Source organism: Suncus etruscus, chromosome 4, assembly GCF_024139225.1.
Source record: "Suncus etruscus isolate mSunEtr1 chromosome 4, mSunEtr1.pri.cur, whole genome shotgun sequence".
Taxonomy (NCBI): Eukaryota; Metazoa; Chordata; class Mammalia; order Eulipotyphla; family Soricidae; genus Suncus; species Suncus etruscus.
This window is the reverse complement of record NC_064851.1, coordinates 38,147,871-38,170,712: the sequence shown is the minus strand read 5'-3', so window position 1 is coordinate 38,170,712 and position 22,842 is coordinate 38,147,871. Positions and strand designations below refer to the sequence as shown.

The window sequence follows — 22,842 nt, the reverse complement described above, 5'->3', positions numbered from 1 at the left end:
ACCACAATTGTGTCTGGTTAGCCTCAACAGTAAGCTTCTAGCATTCTAACAGAAAAAGAGACCATAAAATTGACTTGAACTTAGACTCAAAGAAAACAAAATGCACAATTTCTGTGTAAATTTCTTCTCTTGTAAATGATCGAGTTTGATTCAAATTCAACTGCAAATATTCATATAGTCACTTATGTATGTATACGTGAGCATGATTCGGTGTTCATAAATTTTAGATAGTTGGGTTTTTTCTTAGAAAATGATAGGATATTAATGTGACTCACTTTATTTTAACAGGTTGATATGATGAAGGAAGCATTAGAAAAACTTCAGATCAATATAGTAGAAATGAAAGATGAAAATGCAACATTGGATGGTGGAGATGTCTTATTCACAGGTACTGTTGTATTCATTTATTTTGTTCAAAAGTATTTTAATATCTGACTCACATTTACTTATTTAAATATACTTTTCTTAATTCTCAAGGAAAGTGCTATTTAAAAATATTTTAAAAGTGCAAAAAACAAAGGCATTCAGAAAATCACTTTAATAATTTGGCTATATGACATTATAGTATTTTCTTATGCATGTATTTGCTTTTCTCAAAAATATTTTATACATGTATCATTTTGGATATTATATCTAAGACAATGCTGTATATTTTTGTATAAGATAATACTTCATCTATTTTGTGTTTAAAAGATTCTTAACTCAAAAAATGTAATTCAAAAATAAGTTTCCCCTTCAGTAGCAAGTAGAGTTTAAATAATTTTTTATGTAAGTTTACTCAGTTAAATGTTAGATATATAATAGAATTTAATATAAATAGATAATATTATTATTGTTCTAACTAAAATTATTTTGCATAAAATAATGTTTTATGGGGCCGGGCGGTGGCGCTAAAGGTAAGGTGCCTGCCTTGCCTGCGCTAGCCTTGGACGGACCGCGGTTCGATCCCCCGGTGTCCCATATGGTCCCCCAAGCCAGGAGCAACTTCTGAGCACATAGCCAGGAGTAACCCCTGAGCGTTACCGGGTGTGGCCCAAAAACCAAAAATAAAAAAAATAATAATGTTTTATATTCCATATTGATGAAATTAATGTTTCTGGGAAAGGAGTATTTATTTTAAGTAATTTCTTGCACACTGTCACTTACCTATGGATACACTATATACACTGTATTACCAAGCTCTAAGAGGTGCCATTCTTATTGTAGATTGCACAAGTAATAACCCCTGGAATTGTGTTCTACACAACCTATACTGACACTATTATAGACAGTGACCTTGCCTTTGATGTAGTTTCAATGCCCATTGAACAATAAATACATAAAGTAAGGATTCCCAGAGACCTGCACTGCATTTTCAGCTCTGGTTGCATCCAGCAGATTCAGGCATTTTTTGAATGTGCCTGATAATAACTTTACTTAGACTATTCTTTGCATCTCTAATTGATGGCACTTTTTTTGGCAGCATAGAAAAGCAGCTATTTATCTTCTAATGTAGGCTTTTGTGAAAGACTGTATAAACAAGCTGTGTTCTCAACCATGTAGATCTCTTTTAACACCTGAGCTGACCACCTTCTCAGCTAATATTTTCCCCAATTTCTAATTTAGTACTAACTATCAAGGCTTCCCTGTGATACTATCTGTAAGCATTTATTATAATATATAAGTTAATATCTTAGAATTCCCCATATATAGGGGACCATATGGGATGCCCGGGGAGCGAACTTGCATCTGACTTGGGTTAGCCACATGCAAGGCAAACGCCCTACCACTGTGCTACCACTCCGACCTGTCTTAGAAGTGATTTTATTCAAAAGCAGGTGGTGTTGCAATAGTAACAGCTTTATTCATTTGGTACACCATTGACAAGTATTCTCTAGTGTTGCCTCTTTTCCCCTACTTCTCAGATATTTTTAAATTATGGTAAAATACTAATAAAATACACTTTATTTTTAATCTGTTTGTTTTGTTGTTGTTTTATTTTGGGTCTGTATTGCCAGGCCTTATTCCTGTGCTAAGGGATGGTTCAAGGAACACTTTGTGGTGCAGGGGATGGAATCCAGGTTGACTATATGCAAGACTAGCACCCAACCCTTTGCACTATCTCTCTGGCCCCCTTTTAATCATTTTTAGTGTATAATTTAAGTGGATTTCTTAGTTTTACAATATTGTACAGTGTTTTTCACCCAAGTTTCTAGTTGTAGAATTTGAGCCAGAAGAAAAATCTGTGCATTTTCCAAATGCTCTGCTTTCACTTCCTTCTATAATTTAGAGCCTCATAAGTAATTAATGGAGAAAACGGACAGAAAGAAAGCTGCTTTCTAAATCCAGTTCCATTGGGAAATCTATCAGTTAGATAAACAACTTCTGGCAAAAAAAAAAAAAAGAGGGGGGAGGTGGGCCTTAATCCTATTTCTCTTATATAGACATTAACTGATCTCTGCTTTTAATTCTTTTCATGGAATATGAAGCATATCAGAAAGAGATACAAAAATTTTGCCCAGTTTAAAGATCAGTAATAAAATCTTTGCCTACCACCTGGCTTTCAAATAGAATATTGTCAGACTGTAGAAGCCCCTGCCTACCTGGGGTATCCTTCCTGAATTGAGTGTCAATCACAACCTTCTTTTATTTTGAGGTCTTTTTGTTTTTTCGTTGTTCGTTTGAGGCCTCAGCTCGAAGCCCTCTGACTTTGTGCTCAGAAATTACACCTGGCATGCTCAGGGGATATGGGATGCCAGAGATCTTATCCAGGTCAGCTGCGTGCAAGGCACTCTCCTTACCCATTGTGCTATTCCTCTAACCTCTCTTTTTTTGAGTTTTACCACAATAATTTGCTTGTCCTGTAGCTTTATATGATCTGAGTTTAGTTCCTTTATGCAATTTTTCTAGTTTTGATATAACCTGATGCATATAGCTATAGTTCATTCATTCTATGTCTCTATGATATCTCATGGTAAGATAGTAATTATTCATTTCAGTTCTGGTGTTGTCCAGTTCTTATTTAGTGTCTGAAGTGCTACAAATAATCTTGTGTCTGTCTCCTAAGGACATATGTAATAGTTTTTCTAAAGTAAAATACCTGGAGAAAAAAATTCAGGTGATAAACTATATTTTGTTTCAATGATATTTTTTATTGTTATATCCTTTGATATATTAAGTGGTTAATTACATTAATTAATTTTTGTATTTGATCCACTTTTACAGGATAAATTATACTGGATCATGATATAGCTCTCAATTTTAATTACAGTGTTGGATTAATTTGCTAATATTTCAGTCTTTGATTTTTATAGTATTTTTTTTCTTTTCAGGATTTTAAAATGAGCTATATTAACCTCGTAATACATATTAATGAGAGGCTAGAGAGATAGTATAGCTGTTAAGGCACTTACCTTTTATGTTGTTGATCCAGGTTTTATATCCAGCACCACCATGAGTGATCCCTGAGCATACCCAGGAATAAGCCCTGTGAACAGCCAAGTGAACCCTTGCCAAAATAAATTAGTGACTGTTCCCTAATTCCTTAATTTACTTACATTGCAAGTTATAATTTTACCTATTTGATTTTGAACCTTCAACTTATTATAAGCATTTGAGACTATACAACTTTCCTTCCAGATGCTGCTTTCATTAAATCATTTATGTTTTGAATATTTGTTACCTTTAAGTTATTAATGTTTTATCATTTCTAGTGTGATTTATTTTTATTAATTAATATGATGGTTTTACAAAAACATTCTTGCCATGACTATAAGTGTCTGGTGTACTAACTCATTACTCTGAAATATAATATATACAAAAGAAGACAAGCATTTTGACTATCTTTCATTTATGAATTGCTTCCAGTAGAAACATTTGATTGAAGAAATTTTATCCATTTTAGATAGTAACTACGAAGGCTTAATAAAATAAGTAATGTATTGATCATCAAAGCAATGTTAAAATCATTTTAGGAAAGTTTGATAATAAGTTTATAATAAGAAAAATGTAATACCACTGGAACACACTAATTTTAGAAATGACCAGTGTGGAAAATGTGAGTCAGGTGCTTTGTGATGTAATGCAGAATTACTGCCCAACTCTGAGAAAATCATTTCCCAAAAAAATGAGAAAGAGGCCTGGAAAGATAAATCAAAGGTCTGCAGAGCATACTTTGCATGTAAGAGGCCTGGGTTCAATCCCTGGCAATGCACAATCTTCTATGCATCATTGAGACTGGCCCCTAAGCAGATCTAATAGTAGCTCCTGAGCATTTCCAAGTGTGGCCCTAAAACAAAAACAATAAATTAGAAGTGTACTTAAACACTTCTGTCTCATATATAAATATATATTGCTTTATCAAAAATATGTGAGGTAAAGGAACAGTATAAAGTTGAATGATGCTCAAGTAGCAATTAACCAAATCCAGAATATAGGATAGTCAATAGGATAAATCGCCTAGTTTATTCTTTCAAAAGAATGAAAATGAGGAAGGAAAGAAAAAGACGGTGGACTGGTATAGAAGAAATACCGTAAGGGACAGAACAGCTCACTTCCCCACTTGTTTTTGTTTTTATGACAAATCCCATTAATTTTACTTATATTTTTATTGTTTGAGATTATTTGGTTTACAATAATGTTAGTTACGGTTTCTCATGCATATAATTCCAGTACCACATCCATCACCACAAAAGTATTACAGTTCTAGCTCTTTAGTTGCTTTTATTTAAAAGAATTTAGAGCATCTAGTCTACTATGTAAGGCTTTTCCATTGTACTCAGGATGTTCTGACCCCTGAAATTTGCCCAGATGTGGGCAACTTGACTGCAGAATGGAGTAGCCTTCTTTCTCTTCCTTAGAGATAAGAATGACTATCATGAAACAATTATTCTTTTTATTAAGAAAAATTTTATTTTATCTTAAAATACAGTTTTTAATTATTATCTTAAAATAAATAAGTACTTTTATTTAAACATTTTTATGCCTTTCTATTATAACTGATTTTTTAAATAAAACTAATGATAATATTGTCAAGTGAAAAGCTTCACTGCCACTTAAATTTTTATTTAGTAAGTTTTCTTAAAAGACTAAGATAATCAGACTCTGATCAAAACAAAAAGTAAATACAGAAAGTTTAAGTCATAATCTTCCACCAGAGATTCTAGTGTCTGTTGTAAGCCCAAGAACATTCTACTAGAATTTTCTATATAATGATCTAAGTCATTTACATAGTAACTGTCATTTACATGATAAAGTTTTAATATTTTTAAAATATCTTTATTTATCCAATTTGATTACATACATGATTGTAGTTGGGTTTCAGTCATATAAAGAACAACCCCTTCACCAGTGCAACATTCCCATCACCAATGCCCCACATCTTAGCATTTTTAAAGTCAAGCAATTTTTCTGCACGGTCACTCTTCTTACCATGTACCTCAAGATTCTGGGGCTAAACTATACTGATTTCTCAATATTTTCCATACTATATATGGAGTTCTTTCCCAAAGAATGCAGACTAAAATTCCCTTTATATTCTACCTAATTTTGTCTTCTGTGTCTGTTTTCTAATGATTAAGAGACCATTCTTATTTCATGACTTTCATTCTCAGAAGAAAAATAGCAGAATTTCAGAAAAGACAAATCTGTAAAATGTTCAATATTTTTTTTCTTTTTTTGGTTCTGGGACTACACTCAGCAATGCCCAGGGATTACACGTGGCTCTGCACTTAGAAAACATGCCTGGTGGTACTCAGGGGAACCATTTGGGATACTGGGAATTAAACCTAGATCAGCAACAAACAATGCAAATGTCCTACCCACTGTATTATCAATCCAGCGCATGTTATCTTAAACTATTGCTCTTTGTAGATAAGTATCTTTTCTTGCTTGAATTTAAAATAAATGAATAGGGAGAGAAGGGGGGGGCATTGTGGTGGGAATGTTGCACTGATGAAGGGAATTATTCTATTTATGACTGAAACCCAACTACAATCATACTTGTAATCATGGTGCTTAAATAAAGATTTTACATATAAAAAATAAAATAAATGAATATATCCTTTTTTTTTTTTTGGTTTTTGGGCCACACCCGGTGACGCTCAGGGGTTACTCCTGGCTATGCGCTCAGAAGTCCCTCCTGGCTTGGGGGACCATATGGAACGCCGGGGGATCGAACCGCGGTCCGTCCTAGGCTAGTGCAGGCAAGGCAGGCACCTTACCTCTAGTGCCACCACCTGGCCCCTGAATATATCCTTTAAGGCAGCTTTTAGAGTTCAGACTTGAAAAATATCAGTATTAAATTCACTTTATCCAGATGGTTTCTGGAGTTCTTTCATCATTATCATCATCACCATTTTAGGTAATAGGATTTAATGTAATGAGATTCAATTTCATCAGAATGTCGACTATTTTTTTTTAGTGAAAATAAAAAAAGGCACTACTCTCATTTCTATACTGAATTTTTGCTCACAGATAATGTGCTTAATTCTATTCTTTTATAAATGGCTTATTCATTTAGAGTAGCAAAATATACATAACATAAATTTTTTGTTTTTCTTTATTTTTTAAAATACTTTATTTAAACCCTGTGGTTTACAAGGTTCTTCGTGATACAGTTGATTTTTTTTTTAGTTACAAAGTTGTTCATGATTGAGTTTCAGTCATTTAGTGTACAACAGCCTTCACCAGAGCACATTTCCTTCCACCAGTCTCCCCAGTTTCCCTCCCGCCATCCTACCCCTGCCCTCTCCCCTGTCTGCTTCTGAAGCAGATGTCTCTCTCTCTTTCTGTCTCTCTCTCTCACTCTTTCCCTCCCTTCTTCCTACTGAAGAGATACCAATCATATCACTTTATCTCCTTTCAGCACCAGGTTCTTTACCAGAGCGATCATTTCTATCACTGTCATAGTGATCCTTATCTGCCCTAATTGCACTACTCTGCAATTCGTGGAAAGCTTTCTACCATGGACAGGTCGTCTTGGCCCTCATCTATGTTGTCCCTATATATTATTACTATATTACCTTTTTTTTATATTCCACAAAAGAGTGAAATCATTCTATGTCTATCCCTCTCCCCATGACTCATTTTGTTCATCATAATACATATATCCATCCATGTATAAGAAAATTTCATGACAATTTCATGAAAATTTCATGAAAGTTCCATGACTGAAACCCAACTACAATCATATTTGTAATCAAGGTGTTTAAATATAGTAATTAAAAAATCATGAGTTTACTTTTCCTTGACTGAATAATTTTAAATTCTCTGGTTCAGAAGCATTAAGTAGTCCCACATTGTTGTACAAACATAACCTCCATTCATCTGTAGCACTCTTTATCTTCCCACACTAAAGCTCTATCCTTATTAAACACCAACTCTAGTCCTAGGCCACCACCATTCTCCATCTGCCTCTAGGAATCTGAAACACTGGGGCTGGAGCAATAGCACAGAGGGTAGGGGATTTGCCTTGCACACAGCCAACCAGAGTTCAATCCCCAGCATCCCATATGGTCCCCAGGCCTGAAAGGAGTAACTTCTGAGTGCAGATCTAAGAAGTAACCCCTGAGCACCACCGAATGTGGCCCAAAATTCAAAATAATAATAATAATGAAATGTTTATTAAAGAACTATAGTTTGAAATCGGATAGGTAGAAGGAAAGAACTGTGTGAAGAGTTACGATCATATTGATAAAGAAATAATGTGCAACTGATAGCCACTCATTCACTCTCTTTCCTAAAATTTACTATAGGCAGAGAATTTTTTGTGGGACTTTCCAAAAGGACCAATCAACGAGGTGCTGAAATATTGGCTGATACCTTTAAGGTAGGTAGACCATCTGTTTTACACGGAATTCATGACTTAAATAATATTTATATGCCATTGAAGCAGCCTGGTTTAAGTAATGGTTTTTAATGTCACCAGTGTGGCAAGTAATTTCTAAAATGTGCATGTTTCTAAAAGTCTTAAAATTCTTCAAATTCAAATTTCTCAATGTATAGGATGTATTGGGCTACCATAATAGCAACAAACTTATTATGAATTTCTTCATTTCTTCATAGTCTATAATTCTGCCACCTCCTGAGTGAGAGATGTTCCTGGTGAAACTTATGACTTTTTAAGTCTGTATACTCAATTTTCTGTGATGAAAAAATCTATATTCTCAGATAAGAATCTGGAGTCACATATACTGGATTTCTGCCAACTACTAGAAGCTATAGAGAGTTATTGCACATGTATAAAAATAAAGGTTCCTTTACTTGACTGGATGATATGAATAAATTGCCTCCCCATACTACTTAGGAAGAAATAAAGCCCCCAAGAAGATTTTGAGACTCAGTGGATACAGATATTCACACACATGCTCACAGAGCAGTGAATACTGTATTGCACAACAGGCCACAAGAAAAGCTGTTGACAAAGACACATATCTAGGAAGAGACTTTGTATTCTCTGTTCAGTGTAGTCTTCATTTTGATGAATAAATCAAACAGTGAATATCTGAGGATTTTTTTTCCCTGTATATATAGGATACTTGACAACTTCCAGAAAAGCTGCCGCATTCTCAGAGAGGCTTTAATCAGGATGAAAATTTTTCTGCAATGCCAAAATTCATGTTTCTGTTATACCTATAGGACTATGCAGTCTCCACAGTACCCGTAATTGACGCTTTGCATTTGAAGAGTTTCTGCAGCATGGCTGGGCCTAATTTAATTGCAATTGGATCCAGTGAATCTGCACAAAAGGCTCTCAAGGTAAATATGCTAAATCTGTCCCTACTAAAGGCAATAGGGGAATGCCTTATTGCATGGCTTTTCTAACACTGTCATCTGAATGAATTGCAATCAGGGTGTCAAAGAGTAAACAGGCTGATACTTTAGCTCTAGTGTGCATTCCCCTTACGTTACATTCATCTGAAACCTGGAACATTTAAATATAGGAAGCCCTCAACGTGGGGAACCATTCTTATTCACACCAGAGAGGCCCAGATTCAGAATAATAAAGCACCAAATTCATCATGGTTATTTCCTCTGGAGAAAAAGAAGACATGTCAACTAGTAGAGCTCCTGGCATTTTTATCTTATGCCAGGTTGTTAGTACACTAGAGGTTGTTACATTGTTAGTATCATTTCTTTTTTTATATATCTTTATTTAAAAACCATGATTACCAACATGACTGTAGTTGGGTTTCAGTCACAGAAAGAACCCCCCCTTCACCAGTGCAACTTTCCCACCAGCAATGCCCCCAATCTCCCAACTCCCACACCCCTGCCTGTATACAAAACAGGCATTCTATTTCTCTCACTCATTAACATTGTCTTGGTAGTTACTAGTGTATTATTTCTCTAACCAAAAATCTTCTAGAAACAATAAATTCTTACAGAAAAGTGGCAGGCTACAAAATTAAAGCACAAAAATCACTGGACTTCTTTTTTTTTTTCATTTTTATTTTATTTTATTTTATTTTAATTTATTTAAACACCTTAATTACATACATGATTGTGTTTGGGTTTCAGTCATGTAAAGAACACCACCCATCACCAGTGCAACATTCCCATCACCAATGTCCCAAGTCTCCCTTCTCCCCACCCACCCCCGCCTGTACTCTAGACAGGCTCTCCATTTTCCTCATACATTCTCATTATTAGGACAGTTCAAAATGTAGTTATTTCCCTAACTAAACTCATCACTCTTTGTGGTGAGCTTCCTGAGGTGAGCTGGAACTTCCAGCTCTTTTCTCTTTTGTGTCTGAAAATTATTATTACAAGGGTGTCTTTCATTTTTCTTAAAACCCATAGATGAGTGAGACCATTCTGCGTTTTTCTCTCTCTCTCTGACTTATTTCACTCAGCATAATAGATTCCGTGTACATCCATGTATAGGAAAATTTCATGACTTCATCTCTCCTGACAGCTGCATAATATTCCATTGTGTATATGTACCACAGTTTCTTTAGACATTCGTCTGTTGAAGGGCATCTTGGTTGTTTCCAGAGTCTTGCTATGGTAAATAGGGCTGCAATGAATATAGGTGTAAGGAAGGGGTTTTTGTATTGTATTTTTGTGTTCCTAGGGTATATTCCTAGGAGTGGTATAGCTGGATCGTATGGGAGCTCGATTTCCAGTTTTTGGAGGAATCTCCATATCGCTTTCCATAAAGGTTGAACTAGACAGCATTCCCACCAGCAGTGGATAAGAGTTCCTTTCTCTCCACATCCCCGCCAACACTGTTTATTCTCATTCTTTGTGATGTGTGCCATTCTCTGGGGTGTGAGGTGGTATCTCATCGTTGTTTTGATTTGCATCTCCCTGATGATTAGTGATATGGAACATTTTTTCATGTGTCTTTTGGCCATGTGTATTTCTTCTTTGTCAAAGTGTCTGTTCATTTCTTCTCCCCATTTTTTGATGGGGTTAGATGTTTTTTTCTTGTAAAGTTCTGTCAGTGCCTTGTATATTTTGGAGATTAGCCCCTTATCTGATGGGTATTGGGTGAATAGTTTCTCCCACTCAGTGGGGGGCTCTTGTATCCTGGGCACTATTTCCTTTCAGGTGCAGAAGCTTCACAGCTTAATATATTCCCATCTGTTAATCTCTGCTTTCACTTGCTTGGAGAGTGCAGTTTCCTCCTTGAAGATGCCTGTAATGTCCTGGAGTGTTTTGCCTATGTGCTGTTCTATATATCTTATGGTTTTGGGGCTGATATCGAGGTCTTTAATCCATTTGGATTTTACCTTCGTACATGATGTTAGCTGGGGGTCTAAGTTCAATTTTTTGCAAGTGGCTATCCAATTGTGCCAACACCACTTGTTGAAGAAGCTTTCCCTGCTCCATTTAGGATTTCCTGCTCCTTTATCAAAAATTAGGTGATTTTATGTCTGGGGAACATTTTCTGAGTATTCAAGCCTATTCCACTGATCTGAGGACCTGTCCTTATTCCAATACCATACTGTTTTGATAACTATTGCTTTGTAGTACAGTTTAAAGTTGGGGAAAGTAATTCCTCCCATATTCTTTTTCCCAATGATTGCGTTAGCTATTCGAGGGTGTTTATTGTTCCAAATGAATTTCAAAAGTGTCTGATCCACTTCTTTGAAGAATGTCATGGGTATTTTTAGAGGGATGGCATTAAATTTGTATAATGCCTTGGGGAGTATTGCCACTTCGATGATGTTAATCCTGCCAATCCATGAGCAGGGTATGCGTTTCCATTTCCGTGTGTCCTCTCTTATTTCTTGGAGCAGAGTTTTATAGTTTTCCTTGTATAGGTCCTTCACATATTTAGTCAAGTTGATTCCAAGATATTTAAGTTTGTGTGGCACTATTGTGAATGGGGTTGTTTTCTTAATGTCCATTTCATCCTTATTACTATTGGTGTATAGAAAGGCCATTGATTTTTGTGTGTTAATTTTGTAGCCTGCCACCTTGCTATATGAGTCTATTGTTTCTAGAAGCTTTTTGATAGAGTCTTTAGGGTTTTCTAAGTAGAGTATCATGTCATCTGCAAACAGTGAGAGCTTGACTTCTTCCTTTCCTGTCTGGATTCCCTTGATATCCTTTTCTTGCCTAATCGCTATAGCAAGTACTTCCAGTGCTATGTTGAATAGGAGTGGTGAGAGAGGACAGCCTTGTCTTGTGCCAGAATTTAGAGGGAAGGCTTTTAGTTTTTCTCCATTGAGGATAATATTTGCCACTGGCTTGTGGTAGATGGCCTTCACTATATTGAGAAAGGTTCCCTCCATTCCCATCTTGCTGAGAGTTTTGATCAAGAATGGGTGTTGGACCTTATCAAATGCTTTCTCTGCATCTATTGATATGATCATGTGGTTTTTATTTTTCTTGTTATTGGTATTGTGTATTATGTTGATAGATTTACGGATGTTAAACCAGCCTTGCATTCCTGGGATGAAACCTACTTGATCGTAGTGGATGATCTTTTTAATGAGGCATTGAATCCTATTTGCCAGGATTTTGTTGAGGATCTTTGCATCTGCATTCATCAGTGATATTGGTCTGTAATTTTCTTTTTTGGTAGCTTCTCTGTCTGGTTTAGGTATCAAGGTGATGTTGGCTTCATAAAAGAAGTGTTTCTGTTTGTTCAATTTCATGAAAGAGTCTTGCCAAGATTGGCATTAGTTCCTCTTGGAAAGTTTGATAGAATTCATTAGTGAATCCATCTGGACCTGGGCTTTTGTTTTTCAGCAGACATTTGATTACTGTTTTACTTTCATCAATGGTGATGGGGGTGTTTAGATATGCTACATCCTCTTCCTTCAACCGTGGAAGATTATAAGAGTCCAAGAATTTATCCATTTCTTCCAGGTTCTCATTTTTAGTGGCGTAGAGTTTTTCAAAGTAGTTTCTGATTACCCTTTGAATCTCTGTCATATCAGTAGTGATCTCTCCTTTTTCATTCCTGATACGAGTTATCAAGTTTCTCTCTCTCTCTTTCTTTGTTAGGTTTGCCAGTGGTCTATCAATCTTGTTTATTTTTTCAAAGAACCAACTTCTGCTTTCATTGATCTTTCAGATTGTTTTTTGAGTTTCCACTTCGTTGATTTCTGCTCTCAGCTTTGTTATCTCCTTCTGTCTTCCTATTCTTGGGTCCTTTTGTTGAGCATTTTCTAGTTCTATTAGCTGTGTCATTAAGCTACTCAGGTAAGCTCCTTCTTCCTTCCTGATGTGTGCTTGCAAAGCTATAAATTTTCCTCTCAGTACTGCTTTTGCTGTGTCCCATAAGTTCTGATAGTTTGTGTCTTTATTGTCATTTGTTTCCAGGAACCTTTTGATTTCCTCCTTGATTTCATCTCGGACCCACTGGTTATTGAGCATGAGGCTGTTTAACTTCCAGGTGTTAAAGTGTTTCTTCTGAGTCCCTTTGGAGTTCACAAATAATTTCAGAGCCTTGTGGTCAGCGAAGGTAGTCTGCAAAATTTCTATCCTCTTGATCTTATGGAGGTATGTTTTATGTGCCAGCATGTAGTCTATCCTGGAGAATGTCCCATGTACATTGGAGAAGAATGTGTATCCAGGTTTCTGGGGATGGAGTGTCCTATATATATCCACGAGGCCTCTTTCTTCCATTTCTCTCCTCAGGTCTAGTATATTCTTGTTGGGTTTCAGTCTGGTTGACCTGTCCAGTGTTGACAAAGCCGTGTTAAGGTCCCCCACAATTATTGTGTTGTTGTTGATATTATTTTTCAGATTTGTCAACAGTTGTATTAAATATTTTGCTGGCCCCTCATTCGGTGCATATATGTTTAGGAGAGTGAATTCTTCCTGCTCTACGTACCCCTTGATTAATATAAAGTGTCCATCTTTGTCCCTTACAACCTTCCTGAGTATAAAGTTTGCATTATCTGATATTAGTATGGCCACTCCAGCTTCTTTATGGGTGTTGTTTGCTTGGATAATTTTTCTCCAGCCTTTTATTTTGAGTCTATGTTTGTTCTGACTATTCAGGTGCGTTTCTTGTAGGCAGCAGAAGGTTGGATTGAGTTTTTTGATCCATTTAGCCACTCTGTGTCTCTTAACTGGTGCATTTAGTCCATTGACGTTGAGAGAAAGAATTGTCCTGGGATTTAACGCCATCTTTATTTCGAAATTTGGTGTGTCTTTTGGGTAGTCTTGTCTTAGATTAGGTCTTTCAGTTTTTCTCTTAAGACTGATTTTGTGTCTTTGAAGTTTCTGAGCTGTTTTTTGTCTGTGAAACCATGTATTCTTTCGTCAAACCGGAAAGTGAGTTTTGCTGGGTATAGTATTCTGGGTGAAGCATTCATTTCATTCAGTCTTGTCACAATATCCCACCACTGCTTTCTGGCATTGAGTGTTTCTGGTGACAGGTCTGCTGTAAATCTCAGGGAAGCTTGCTTGAACGTGATTTCCCCTTTTGATCTTGCTGTTTTCAGAATTCTGTCTCTATCTGTGGGATTTGTCATTGTGACTAGGATGTGTCTTGGGGTGGTTTTTCTGGGGTCTCTTTTGGTTGGTACTCTTCAGGCATGCAGGATTTGATCACATATATTCTTTAGCTCTGGAAGTTTCTCTTTAATGATGTTCTTGACCGTTGATTCTTCCTGGAAATTTTCTTCCTGAGTCTCTGGGACTCCAATGATTCTTAAGTTGTTTCTGTTGATCTTATCATAGACTTCTATTTTCATCTGTTCCCATTCTTTGACTGATTTTTCCATTGTCTGCTCATTTGCTTTAAGTTTTTGTCCAATCTCTCCTGCTGTATGGAATTGTTATGCATCTCATCTTCCACAGCACTAAGTCTATTCTCAGCTTCTGATACCCTGTCCCAGAGCTTATCCATTTTGTCATTCACTTCGTTTACTGACTTTTTCAGTCCTGTTAATTGACATGTTATTTCAGTTTGGAGTTTTGTGATTTCTGTCTTCATATTTTCTTGGTTCTTATTAGTGTTCTGTTCAACTCGATCCATGGTTTCTTGGAGATCTTTGAGCATCTTCCATATTGCTAGTCTAAAGTCCTTATCTGAGAGGTTGATTAGTTGGTTGGTCATTATCTGGTCCTCAGAATTGTCATCTTCATTCTCTATGTCTGATGCTGGCCTGCGTTGTTTCCCCATTGTCACACTTGTATTGTGGGTTTTTCTACGTGTTGTGGTGGTATTCATTGTCTATATGATGCAGGCAGCACACTCCTCTGGCTCTCTCTGGATGGGCTGACTTGCCTCTAAGGGAGGGGAGTCCTCTGTGGATGAAGCCTCACACTGAGTCAAATCTTAGGCCCGAGCATGCAACAGAGAAGACAGTCCGGAGAGAAATGTTTGCTTCTGTGATATAGCACTGTTCTTAGTGTAATTTTTCCTTCTTGTTGCAATAGTGTTCTTTCCTTAGAAAGAGTGCACGGCCGCGTAGCAAAGCGGAGCGGCCGTGCTCCCTTGGAGCCTCTTTTTGCCCCACTCGCAAGAGTTTCACGCAAGAGGACAGTAGACAGACATATACAGGTCACACTCACAGTTTTTCACAGTTGGGCCCCACTGGGCCGGTGTACTTTAGTGGATTTTCCCCGCCTGGTGTCACACACAGGGAGCCGGCTTTTCCAAAGCCTTGCAGGTTTTCATGCTCTGTCAAATCAATGGACTTCTAATACACCAATAATGATAGAGAAGAAATGGACATTAAAAAAAAAACAACCCCATTCACAGTAGTGTCACTCAAACTCAAAAATCTTAGAGTTAACTAAAGAAGTTAAGGACCTATACAAAGAAAACTGCAAAACCCTGCTTCAAGAAATAAAAGAGGACAAACGGAAATGGAGACACATATCCTGCTCATGGATTGGCAGGATTAACATCATTAAAATAGCAATACTCCCCCAAAGCATTGTACAGATTTAATGCAATCCCTCTAAGCATACCCATTACATTCTTCAAAAAAGTAGATCAAACACTCCTGAAATTCAGTTGGAACAATAATCACCCACGAATAGCTAGAACAACCCTTGGTAAAAGGTGAGTGCAGTTAAAGTATCATTTCTTATATTTGAAGTGCATCCTAATAATCTTTTAGAAAACTATGATCTAGTAGTAATTAAACATCCTAACTTCTTCACTTGCACTTGGAATGCTTGCATTTAATTAAGTTATGGAGCCAGAGAGAGAGTTCAATAGGCTGAAGCACATACTTTGCATGTAAGAGGCGATGGTTCAATTCCCAACACCTCATGGTCTCCTCAGGACCATCAGGCACCTTTGAGCAAAGAGTGGAGTAGTGCCTGAACACTACCAAGTAAGGTCTAAAATCATATATAAAAATTTTCACCAACAACTTTCCTCATTTCACAGATGAAAATAGGAAAGCTTTGAAAAAATAATTTTTGTCCAGATTGATCTAGAGTGGAAGTAGATTTCCATTTTACAGTGTTTTGCAGTTCAAAGGCACATTTCTTATCTGAAACTAATGATCCTACAAGAGGAATTGGATTCTTCATTAAGGCAAAAAAAAAAAAAGTATCTGTTTTGTTCACTTTATTTTTTGTGCTTGGCCTGTGGGTGGGTCCTTTACAAATTTCTGCTGAATGGATAAAGCAATGTGGAAAGTGACAGTGTCTTTATTATGTAAGGAGACAGAGATCAAGTGACAACCTCTGGGATCATTCTAAATGCTGGGCTGGAATAAACCCCTTCCTCTTCCTCTCAGACGGTTACTGCACAGCAGTATATATGAATAGTAAATGAGCGAAGATAGGATTCTGGTTAGGATAGAGAGAGGAAACCGTGTTTCTCAAGATATCGAACTTATTTGCTTTTATCTCAGTCTTTTCTTTGGGGCACAATGGTTAGTGATCAGGGTCTTTTCCTGGCTCTGTACTTAGGAGTGACCCATATGTATTTAGGGGAACATATGTGGTGCCAGGGAGCTCCACATGCAGGCAAGAGCCTTGACTCATATTATCTTTTTTGCCCTGAGCTTTCAATCTTTTCTATCTCAATGCTAAGCTTGGTATGGCTCCTCTTTTAAGTTATCTGCAATTTCTCTGGTCAGATCACCAAGCTGTTTTCTCACTGTATGTTTGGTTGCATCTGTAGGATTTTTAATCATTTTTGCTGAAAAATTTGTCTCAAAAGTTTGTTTCCTTGTGGCCATTTATGTTTCTTTAGACTATCTTTTGTTCTGCCATATCTTGCAGGTCTTGTCAACTTCTTGGAAAAATGGTGTAATGAAAGTAAACATTTGATGAAGGGTATCACTGAAGGGAGCTCAAAAGATTACTTTTCTCCTTAAAGATTAATTTATTATAGTGCTTTTTCATGGCAGCAGGGTAAGCCTGAATATATCTGAAACAGATTACAAGTAAAGTAGAAGATACTGAGGCTTGGGGTAAATTGGTAATAAGAACCACTTCTCAATAAGCAAATTAGTAAAAGTAGGTCCATCTATTATTCTGAGTAGACTAGGCCCTAATTCAAATAGTCTGGAGAAACTAATAAATAGCAAAGCATAAATATGATGTAATTACCAAGCACTACATGATATGAAATATGCCTCTAACTGCTGTTTTGAAGAAAGGACAGACCACTCCAAGGATTCGCTATAGAGAAAAAATTTAGAAGAGAAAATGGGGCTATATAGGGTATTTGTAGTGTTTTGAAGTTAAGGAGTGATTCCATGAGAGAATTCCAGATGGGCTTATGGACTAAGGAATGACTAAGAAGAATATTTTGAGGAGTCTAGGGTGCCACACGGCAATGCTCAAGGTTTACTCACTCCTAGTTCTGTGAGCTGGGGATGCTACTCTTAGCAGTGCTAAAGTGACAGTATGTGGTACCATCATCAAACCCAGGACTGCCATGTGCAAAACAAGTACCTTAATCCCTGTGCTATCTCTCTGCCCAACAAAGCAGTACATAATTGTGGGAATCTGGATATAATTGTTTGCTTGGTTATACGTGAATTCTGAGTATGTAGTGACTATAAAACATGAAGAAGGTGTTTATCTCAGAACTAGTTACTCACTAAACTCAACAAAATTGTTCCCAAAATGTTGGACCGTCATTCCCTTGGAAAGAAAAATGCTGGAGGAGGAAGACCCTGCAACCAAACGGGAAAAAAAAAACCAACCAGGAATAAAAAGATCACTAGTGACCTAGAAAAAACAGCCAAACTCCAATACCCATTGTATGACTTTACAGCTCACTGCCAGTTCTCCATTAATTTATCTGCCAGTCCCATTTTCAGCTTGGACGGTTATATTTTTAGGGCAGCTTGTGAGGACTTAATAGCCCTTCTTCATGTAAAGTTGATTCAAGTTAATGCTTTCACTCTATACTTGAAACTTTCTATCTCTGAAGCTATAAATAATCCTCACTAAATAGAAAGACAGCTTTGGGATATTATATTTTCTATTAGTAAATGTACTTCTTTGAACTGTGTCCTGTAGTGAAGTCAAATGCCCCCCCCACCATGCTCCTACTATCAAAAGATTCTTCTTAACTTGTAGTGAATATAAATGTACAAATATACTGAAAAGTATGATCTCCATGAGGCCATGTTGTCTGGTTTGGGAAGGTTAATATTTAATGTACTGAACTGTTTATTTTTAGAACAGGTTGTGATCCTATATTAGAGCAATCAATAGAATATTAGCCAAGTCTTACTACTAATTTGGAGCTATGAAATCTAATATGGACAGGCAGAACAAGAAATCGGTACAAATATGTTATTTGTAGATAATGAAAGCATATATAATTTTGCTTTTTCTATTTCACAGACCAAAGTTCTGAAGCCTAGTAAAATTAATAATTATAAATAGGTACTTATAGTTCCAGAATCAGATTATATGCCCTAGTCTCCTCTCCCAATTGTCAACCTCAATGCATTAATTCTTTGTCTAATGGAAAAGTTTTTCTAATTATTTTGCTATGTATTGGTTCTGGTTGAGCTGTATATTTCTCCTTACCTTACCAAACATTCCTCTCATTACAATTTTTTTTCTGCCACTCCTTTTACTACAATTTTTGCTGATTTTCTAAATCTCACCTGCCTTGGGGAAAATGTGAGTCTATTCCCAAGCATTTATTTTTCCCTTGCAACCCTACATTTCTAGTTTTGCCTGTAGAGAGAAGCTCTTTCTCCATCTATCACTGTTTGCTGTGTATTTACTTGCTTCAGAGTCTAAAATTAATTTAATTAACTGATTGATTAATTTCAATGAAGTTGGAGCATTCAAGGATTTCTAGGTAAAATCTTAATAGATGGGGAATATTTTATGAGTTGCAGCCTATTCTTGGTTAGTAAAGTGGATTCATGTGGGGATATTTATAATATTTCTCTATGTTATAGTAGATTTACTATTGTGTTTTATCTTTAATTGAAATTATTTGACTAGAAAGACTTCAGCAATCCTCTGTTAAAAATATCCAGTACTGGTTGTTTTTGTCTTTTTTTGTATATGCCAGTCTCTATGGTATAAGATGATAACTCATTATTTTCATTTGCATATTCCTGATAATTAGTGATGCAGAACATTGTATCATGTGCCTTCTGGCCATTTGTATTTTTTCTTTGAGGAAAACTATTCATTTCTTCTAAAGTTCCACCAGTGCCTTACATATTTTTAGTATTGACCCCTTATTGGTGGGCAAATAATCTCTCCTAATCACGGCTGTCTTTGATTCCTGGTCATCATTTCTTTTGAGGTGCAGAAACATTTTTAATTTAATATAGGCACATTTCTTTACCTTTGTTTCCACATGCTTGGACAGTGTTTTTTTTATTCCTAAAGATGCCTTTAGCTGCAATGTCTTGGAATGTTCTGCCTACATTTTTCACCATGTACATTATGGATACAGGTCTTTAATCCATTTTTATTTGCCTTTTGTTCATAGTGTTAGAAACAAATATGAGTTCATTCTATTTTTTTGCTTTCTATTTTTTTGTTTTGTTTTGTTTTGTTTTGTTTGGGGGCCACACACAGTGACACTCAGGGATTACTCCTGGCTATGTTCTCAGAAATCACTCCTGGCTTGGGGAACCATATGGGACACCAAGGGATTGAACCACGGTTCGTCCTAGGCTACATCAGCAAGGCAAGATGCCTTACCGTTCCGCACCACCACTCCAGCCCCTGCTTTCTGTTTTTTGCATATATTTCAAAACTACTTGTTGAAGAGGCTTTTCTTGTTCTACTTCATCTTTTTTTCTTTTTTACCAAATATTAATTGATCATATATTGAGGGTTTTATTAAGAATATTCCACTCTATCCTATTGATCTGAAGGTCTGACTTTATTCCAGTACCAGGCCCTTTTAATTAATACTACAGTTTCGTAGTACAGTTTGGAAATTTTTACACAGAAGAACCTAGAGAGTATCAGGTGGAGTGAAATTAGTTAGAGGGAGAGACACCTACATAGAATGATTTTTCATACATGGGATATAAAGAAACATGATGATGGAATAACAATTACTCAAAGGTGATGGAAACAACAAACATGAGAATCTGGTGTTCAATAGAAGCAAGACACTTCGGAGGGCTGGGGAGAAAGTGGAGGTTGGGGTGGGGGTAGAAACACCTTAGGTGGAGGGAAGCTTTCAGTCAGGAGGAGGATGTGGTGCTGAAAGGTGGTCAAGTGTTATGTATGAAATCCTATCAGGAAAAGTACTGTAAACCTCAATGCAATAAATTACACATATGAGAAAGTGTGCCTGAGGGGGAAGCAGACTGATAGGAGGCAAATGTGGAAAGAGGCATTCATGGAGGGAAGTGGATGCTGAAGATTGGTGTTGAAATAATGCACACCTGAAACCCAATCATGAACAGCTTTGTGATTTTAGGTTGACTATATACAAAATAAAACTAAAAATTAAAAAACTAAATTAAAAATAAAATATTTTATGTCCAGAGTGCCTTGAATACAGGGCATATAACCCAGTACATTTAATACAGAGAAGGAAAAAAGGAGGGCTTATTATTTCATTTTACCATTGCTACAGTCAATGAAGTAGAGAAGCAGAGGTCAGGCTGATTTGAAAAAATTTCTAAGCATATTTAAAATCTGGTCTAATGTTAAAAATGTTACTTTCTTATAAAATTTATCTGTAGAGGGGCCAGAGCTATAACACAGTGGTAGAGCATTCATTTGCCTTGCACGCGGCTGACCCAAGACGGACCTCGGCTCTATCCCCGGTGTCCCATAAGGTTCCCATAAGGTCCCCCAAGCCAGTAGCAATTTCTGAACACATAGCCAGAAGTATCCCCTGTCACTGGGTGTGGCCCTCTCAAAAAAAATCATCTTTAGAGAAAACTGCCCTATCTATAGTTTTTCTCCCATATTTTTTTCATTTGCCATTCATGCCTTTGGGCAACTACCACATTCATCCTGACCGTTGCTATAAAAGAGAAGAATTATAAACATTAATTACCATGCACAGATACTATATGCCTACTGAGACTCTTACATCTGGTATGTCCACCTTCTCAAAAAAAATGATAATTCCAGTTGCTGCACATTTGGAACTGCTGCTCACAAACTTAATTCACACAAAAGAAGTCAAATAATACATATTCAATTAAATACATATTCTACTGTATGTATTGAATAATTCATGTCCTATTATTTTATTAAGTTAATATTAAACAAAACTGCTGGTTGCAGGTAGATTAGGATTTTATTTTCTGCACCATTCCTGGCGGTACTGCAATACCAGGTTGATGTGTGGAATGGACGGAGCAAGCTTCTATTCCAATTCCTAGTGCCAAAAATCCATTTAATATATTGTCGTTGGATAGATGATGTATCAGATATTAAACTGATAAGAACAGATACTACACTTGATCTTAGTCAAAAGGCTGAGAAGCAATAGAGTAGGATTATTTTAAAAAGACAAGAAGATGTCTGGGGATATAACTGAACTGATCAAGCAAATAGTTAGCAAGTGTGTGACTCTAAGTTTGATCCTGGCACTATTCAGTGTATGAACTATATTGTTGAAAGTGGAATATGATTAAGTTTCAGAAATAATTCTCCAATAGCTAGGTACCATATTTTTTGTGCCATAAAATGCATTTCCCCCCCAAAAGATGGGGGCAGGGGGAATGTCTGTGCTTTTAATGGAGCGAATGCCACCTGGACTGAAGCCTGAGTATTTTTTTTATTGTAAGAATTTATTCAAGGGGGGCCGGGCGGTGGCGCTGGAGGTAAGGTGCCTGCCTTGCCTGCGCTAGCCTAGGACCGACCGCGGTTCGATCCCCCGGTGTCCCATATGGTCCCCCAAGAAGCCAGGAGCAACTTCTGAGTGCATAGCCAGGAGTAACCCCTGAGCGTCACAGGGTGTGGCCCAAAAACCAAAAAAAAAAAAAAAAATTATTCAAGGGCCCGGAGAAATAGCACAGCAGTGTTTGCCTTGCAAGCAGCCGATCCAGAACCAAAGGTGGTTGGTTCGAATCCCGGTGTCCCATATGGTCCCCTGTGCCTGCCAGGAGCTATTTCTGAGCAGACAGCCAGGAGTAACCCCTGAGCACTGCCGGGTGTGGCCCAAAAACCAAAAAAAAAAAAAATTTATTTAAGAGACAAAACTGATTAACATATTGAGGTAAACTGACGTAACATAACATAACTTATAATTAATATAATATAATAATACATGTAAGTCAAAGAACATTCCTAAATAAAACACAATTTTTTTTATCATAATGACACATATTTTTCACAGTAGTATTTTAGGTACATATTAACATTGAATCAGGGGAATATCCATCACCCCCACTCCCTTCATCCCTGTTCCCAAGCATATATCCCTTTCTCCCTCCTTTATCCCCCAGAATGCTAGTTTAACTAAAAGCATATATGTTAACACTAATGTAAACCTTTTTTTTTTTTTTTGCAGTTCCAGATATTTTTACTAGTGGTTTCTTAAAGGTTTAGAGTCAAAGGAGCACTGTATAAACAATGTCAGAGTGGCAATTATCATTTGCATGGGCCCACTAAAGTATGAGGGTCATGGAAAGGAAAAACTTTTGGCCTAAGTACAAGGAGACCTTACCCCTGAAGTTTCCTGACATAAGACCATTTCTAGGCTCCAGGCAAACTAGTTTGTCCAATCCTGGTCTTTGTCTGTAGTGCCCATACAGTTTTATTTTTCACAGTCTCTGTTGTTGGTATCCTGTTTCTGTACTGAAGGTCCTGGAATCTGTATATCCTACATTGAAGTCAGGATGGTTCGGAGTGACGTCTAATTTCAACTCAGAATTAAAGGGCAATGCAGAAAGCCCTGTCCGGTACACAGGTCGTTGTTGTTGTTTAAATCTTCTCAGTGTTAAGGGAAAACTCTTTTGAGTAAATCGATGTCAGAGCAGCAGTAGGGTCTTCCCTGGTAGAGAATTGCTTCCAGGT

At 36.8% G+C, this 22,842-nt stretch overlaps 2 protein-coding genes and 1 non-coding gene across 3 annotated transcripts in view; 1 reads left to right on the top strand and 2 right to left on the bottom strand.

The window, feature by feature from the left end:
* Positions 1–22,842, bottom strand: part of RPF1 (ribosome production factor 1 homolog) — a 1,036,037-nt gene that overhangs the window by 122,084 nt on the left and 891,111 nt on the right. The window lies entirely within an intron of this gene.
* The window catches only part of DDAH1 (dimethylarginine dimethylaminohydrolase 1), a 188,608-nt gene that overhangs the window by 126,762 nt on the left and 39,004 nt on the right, over positions 1–22,842 (top strand). The window contains exons 2-4 of the mRNA XM_049771278.1: positions 289–388; positions 7,734–7,807; positions 8,617–8,736. Coding sequence (XP_049627235.1) covers positions 289–388; positions 7,734–7,807; positions 8,617–8,736 — 294 coding nt within the window. The remainder of the gene's footprint in view (positions 1–288; positions 389–7,733; positions 7,808–8,616; positions 8,737–22,842) is intronic.
* Positions 21,121–21,311, bottom strand: LOC126008138 (U2 spliceosomal RNA). Its single transcript, XR_007495525.1, has one exon. It is a non-coding gene; the product is annotated as a U2 spliceosomal RNA (small nuclear RNA).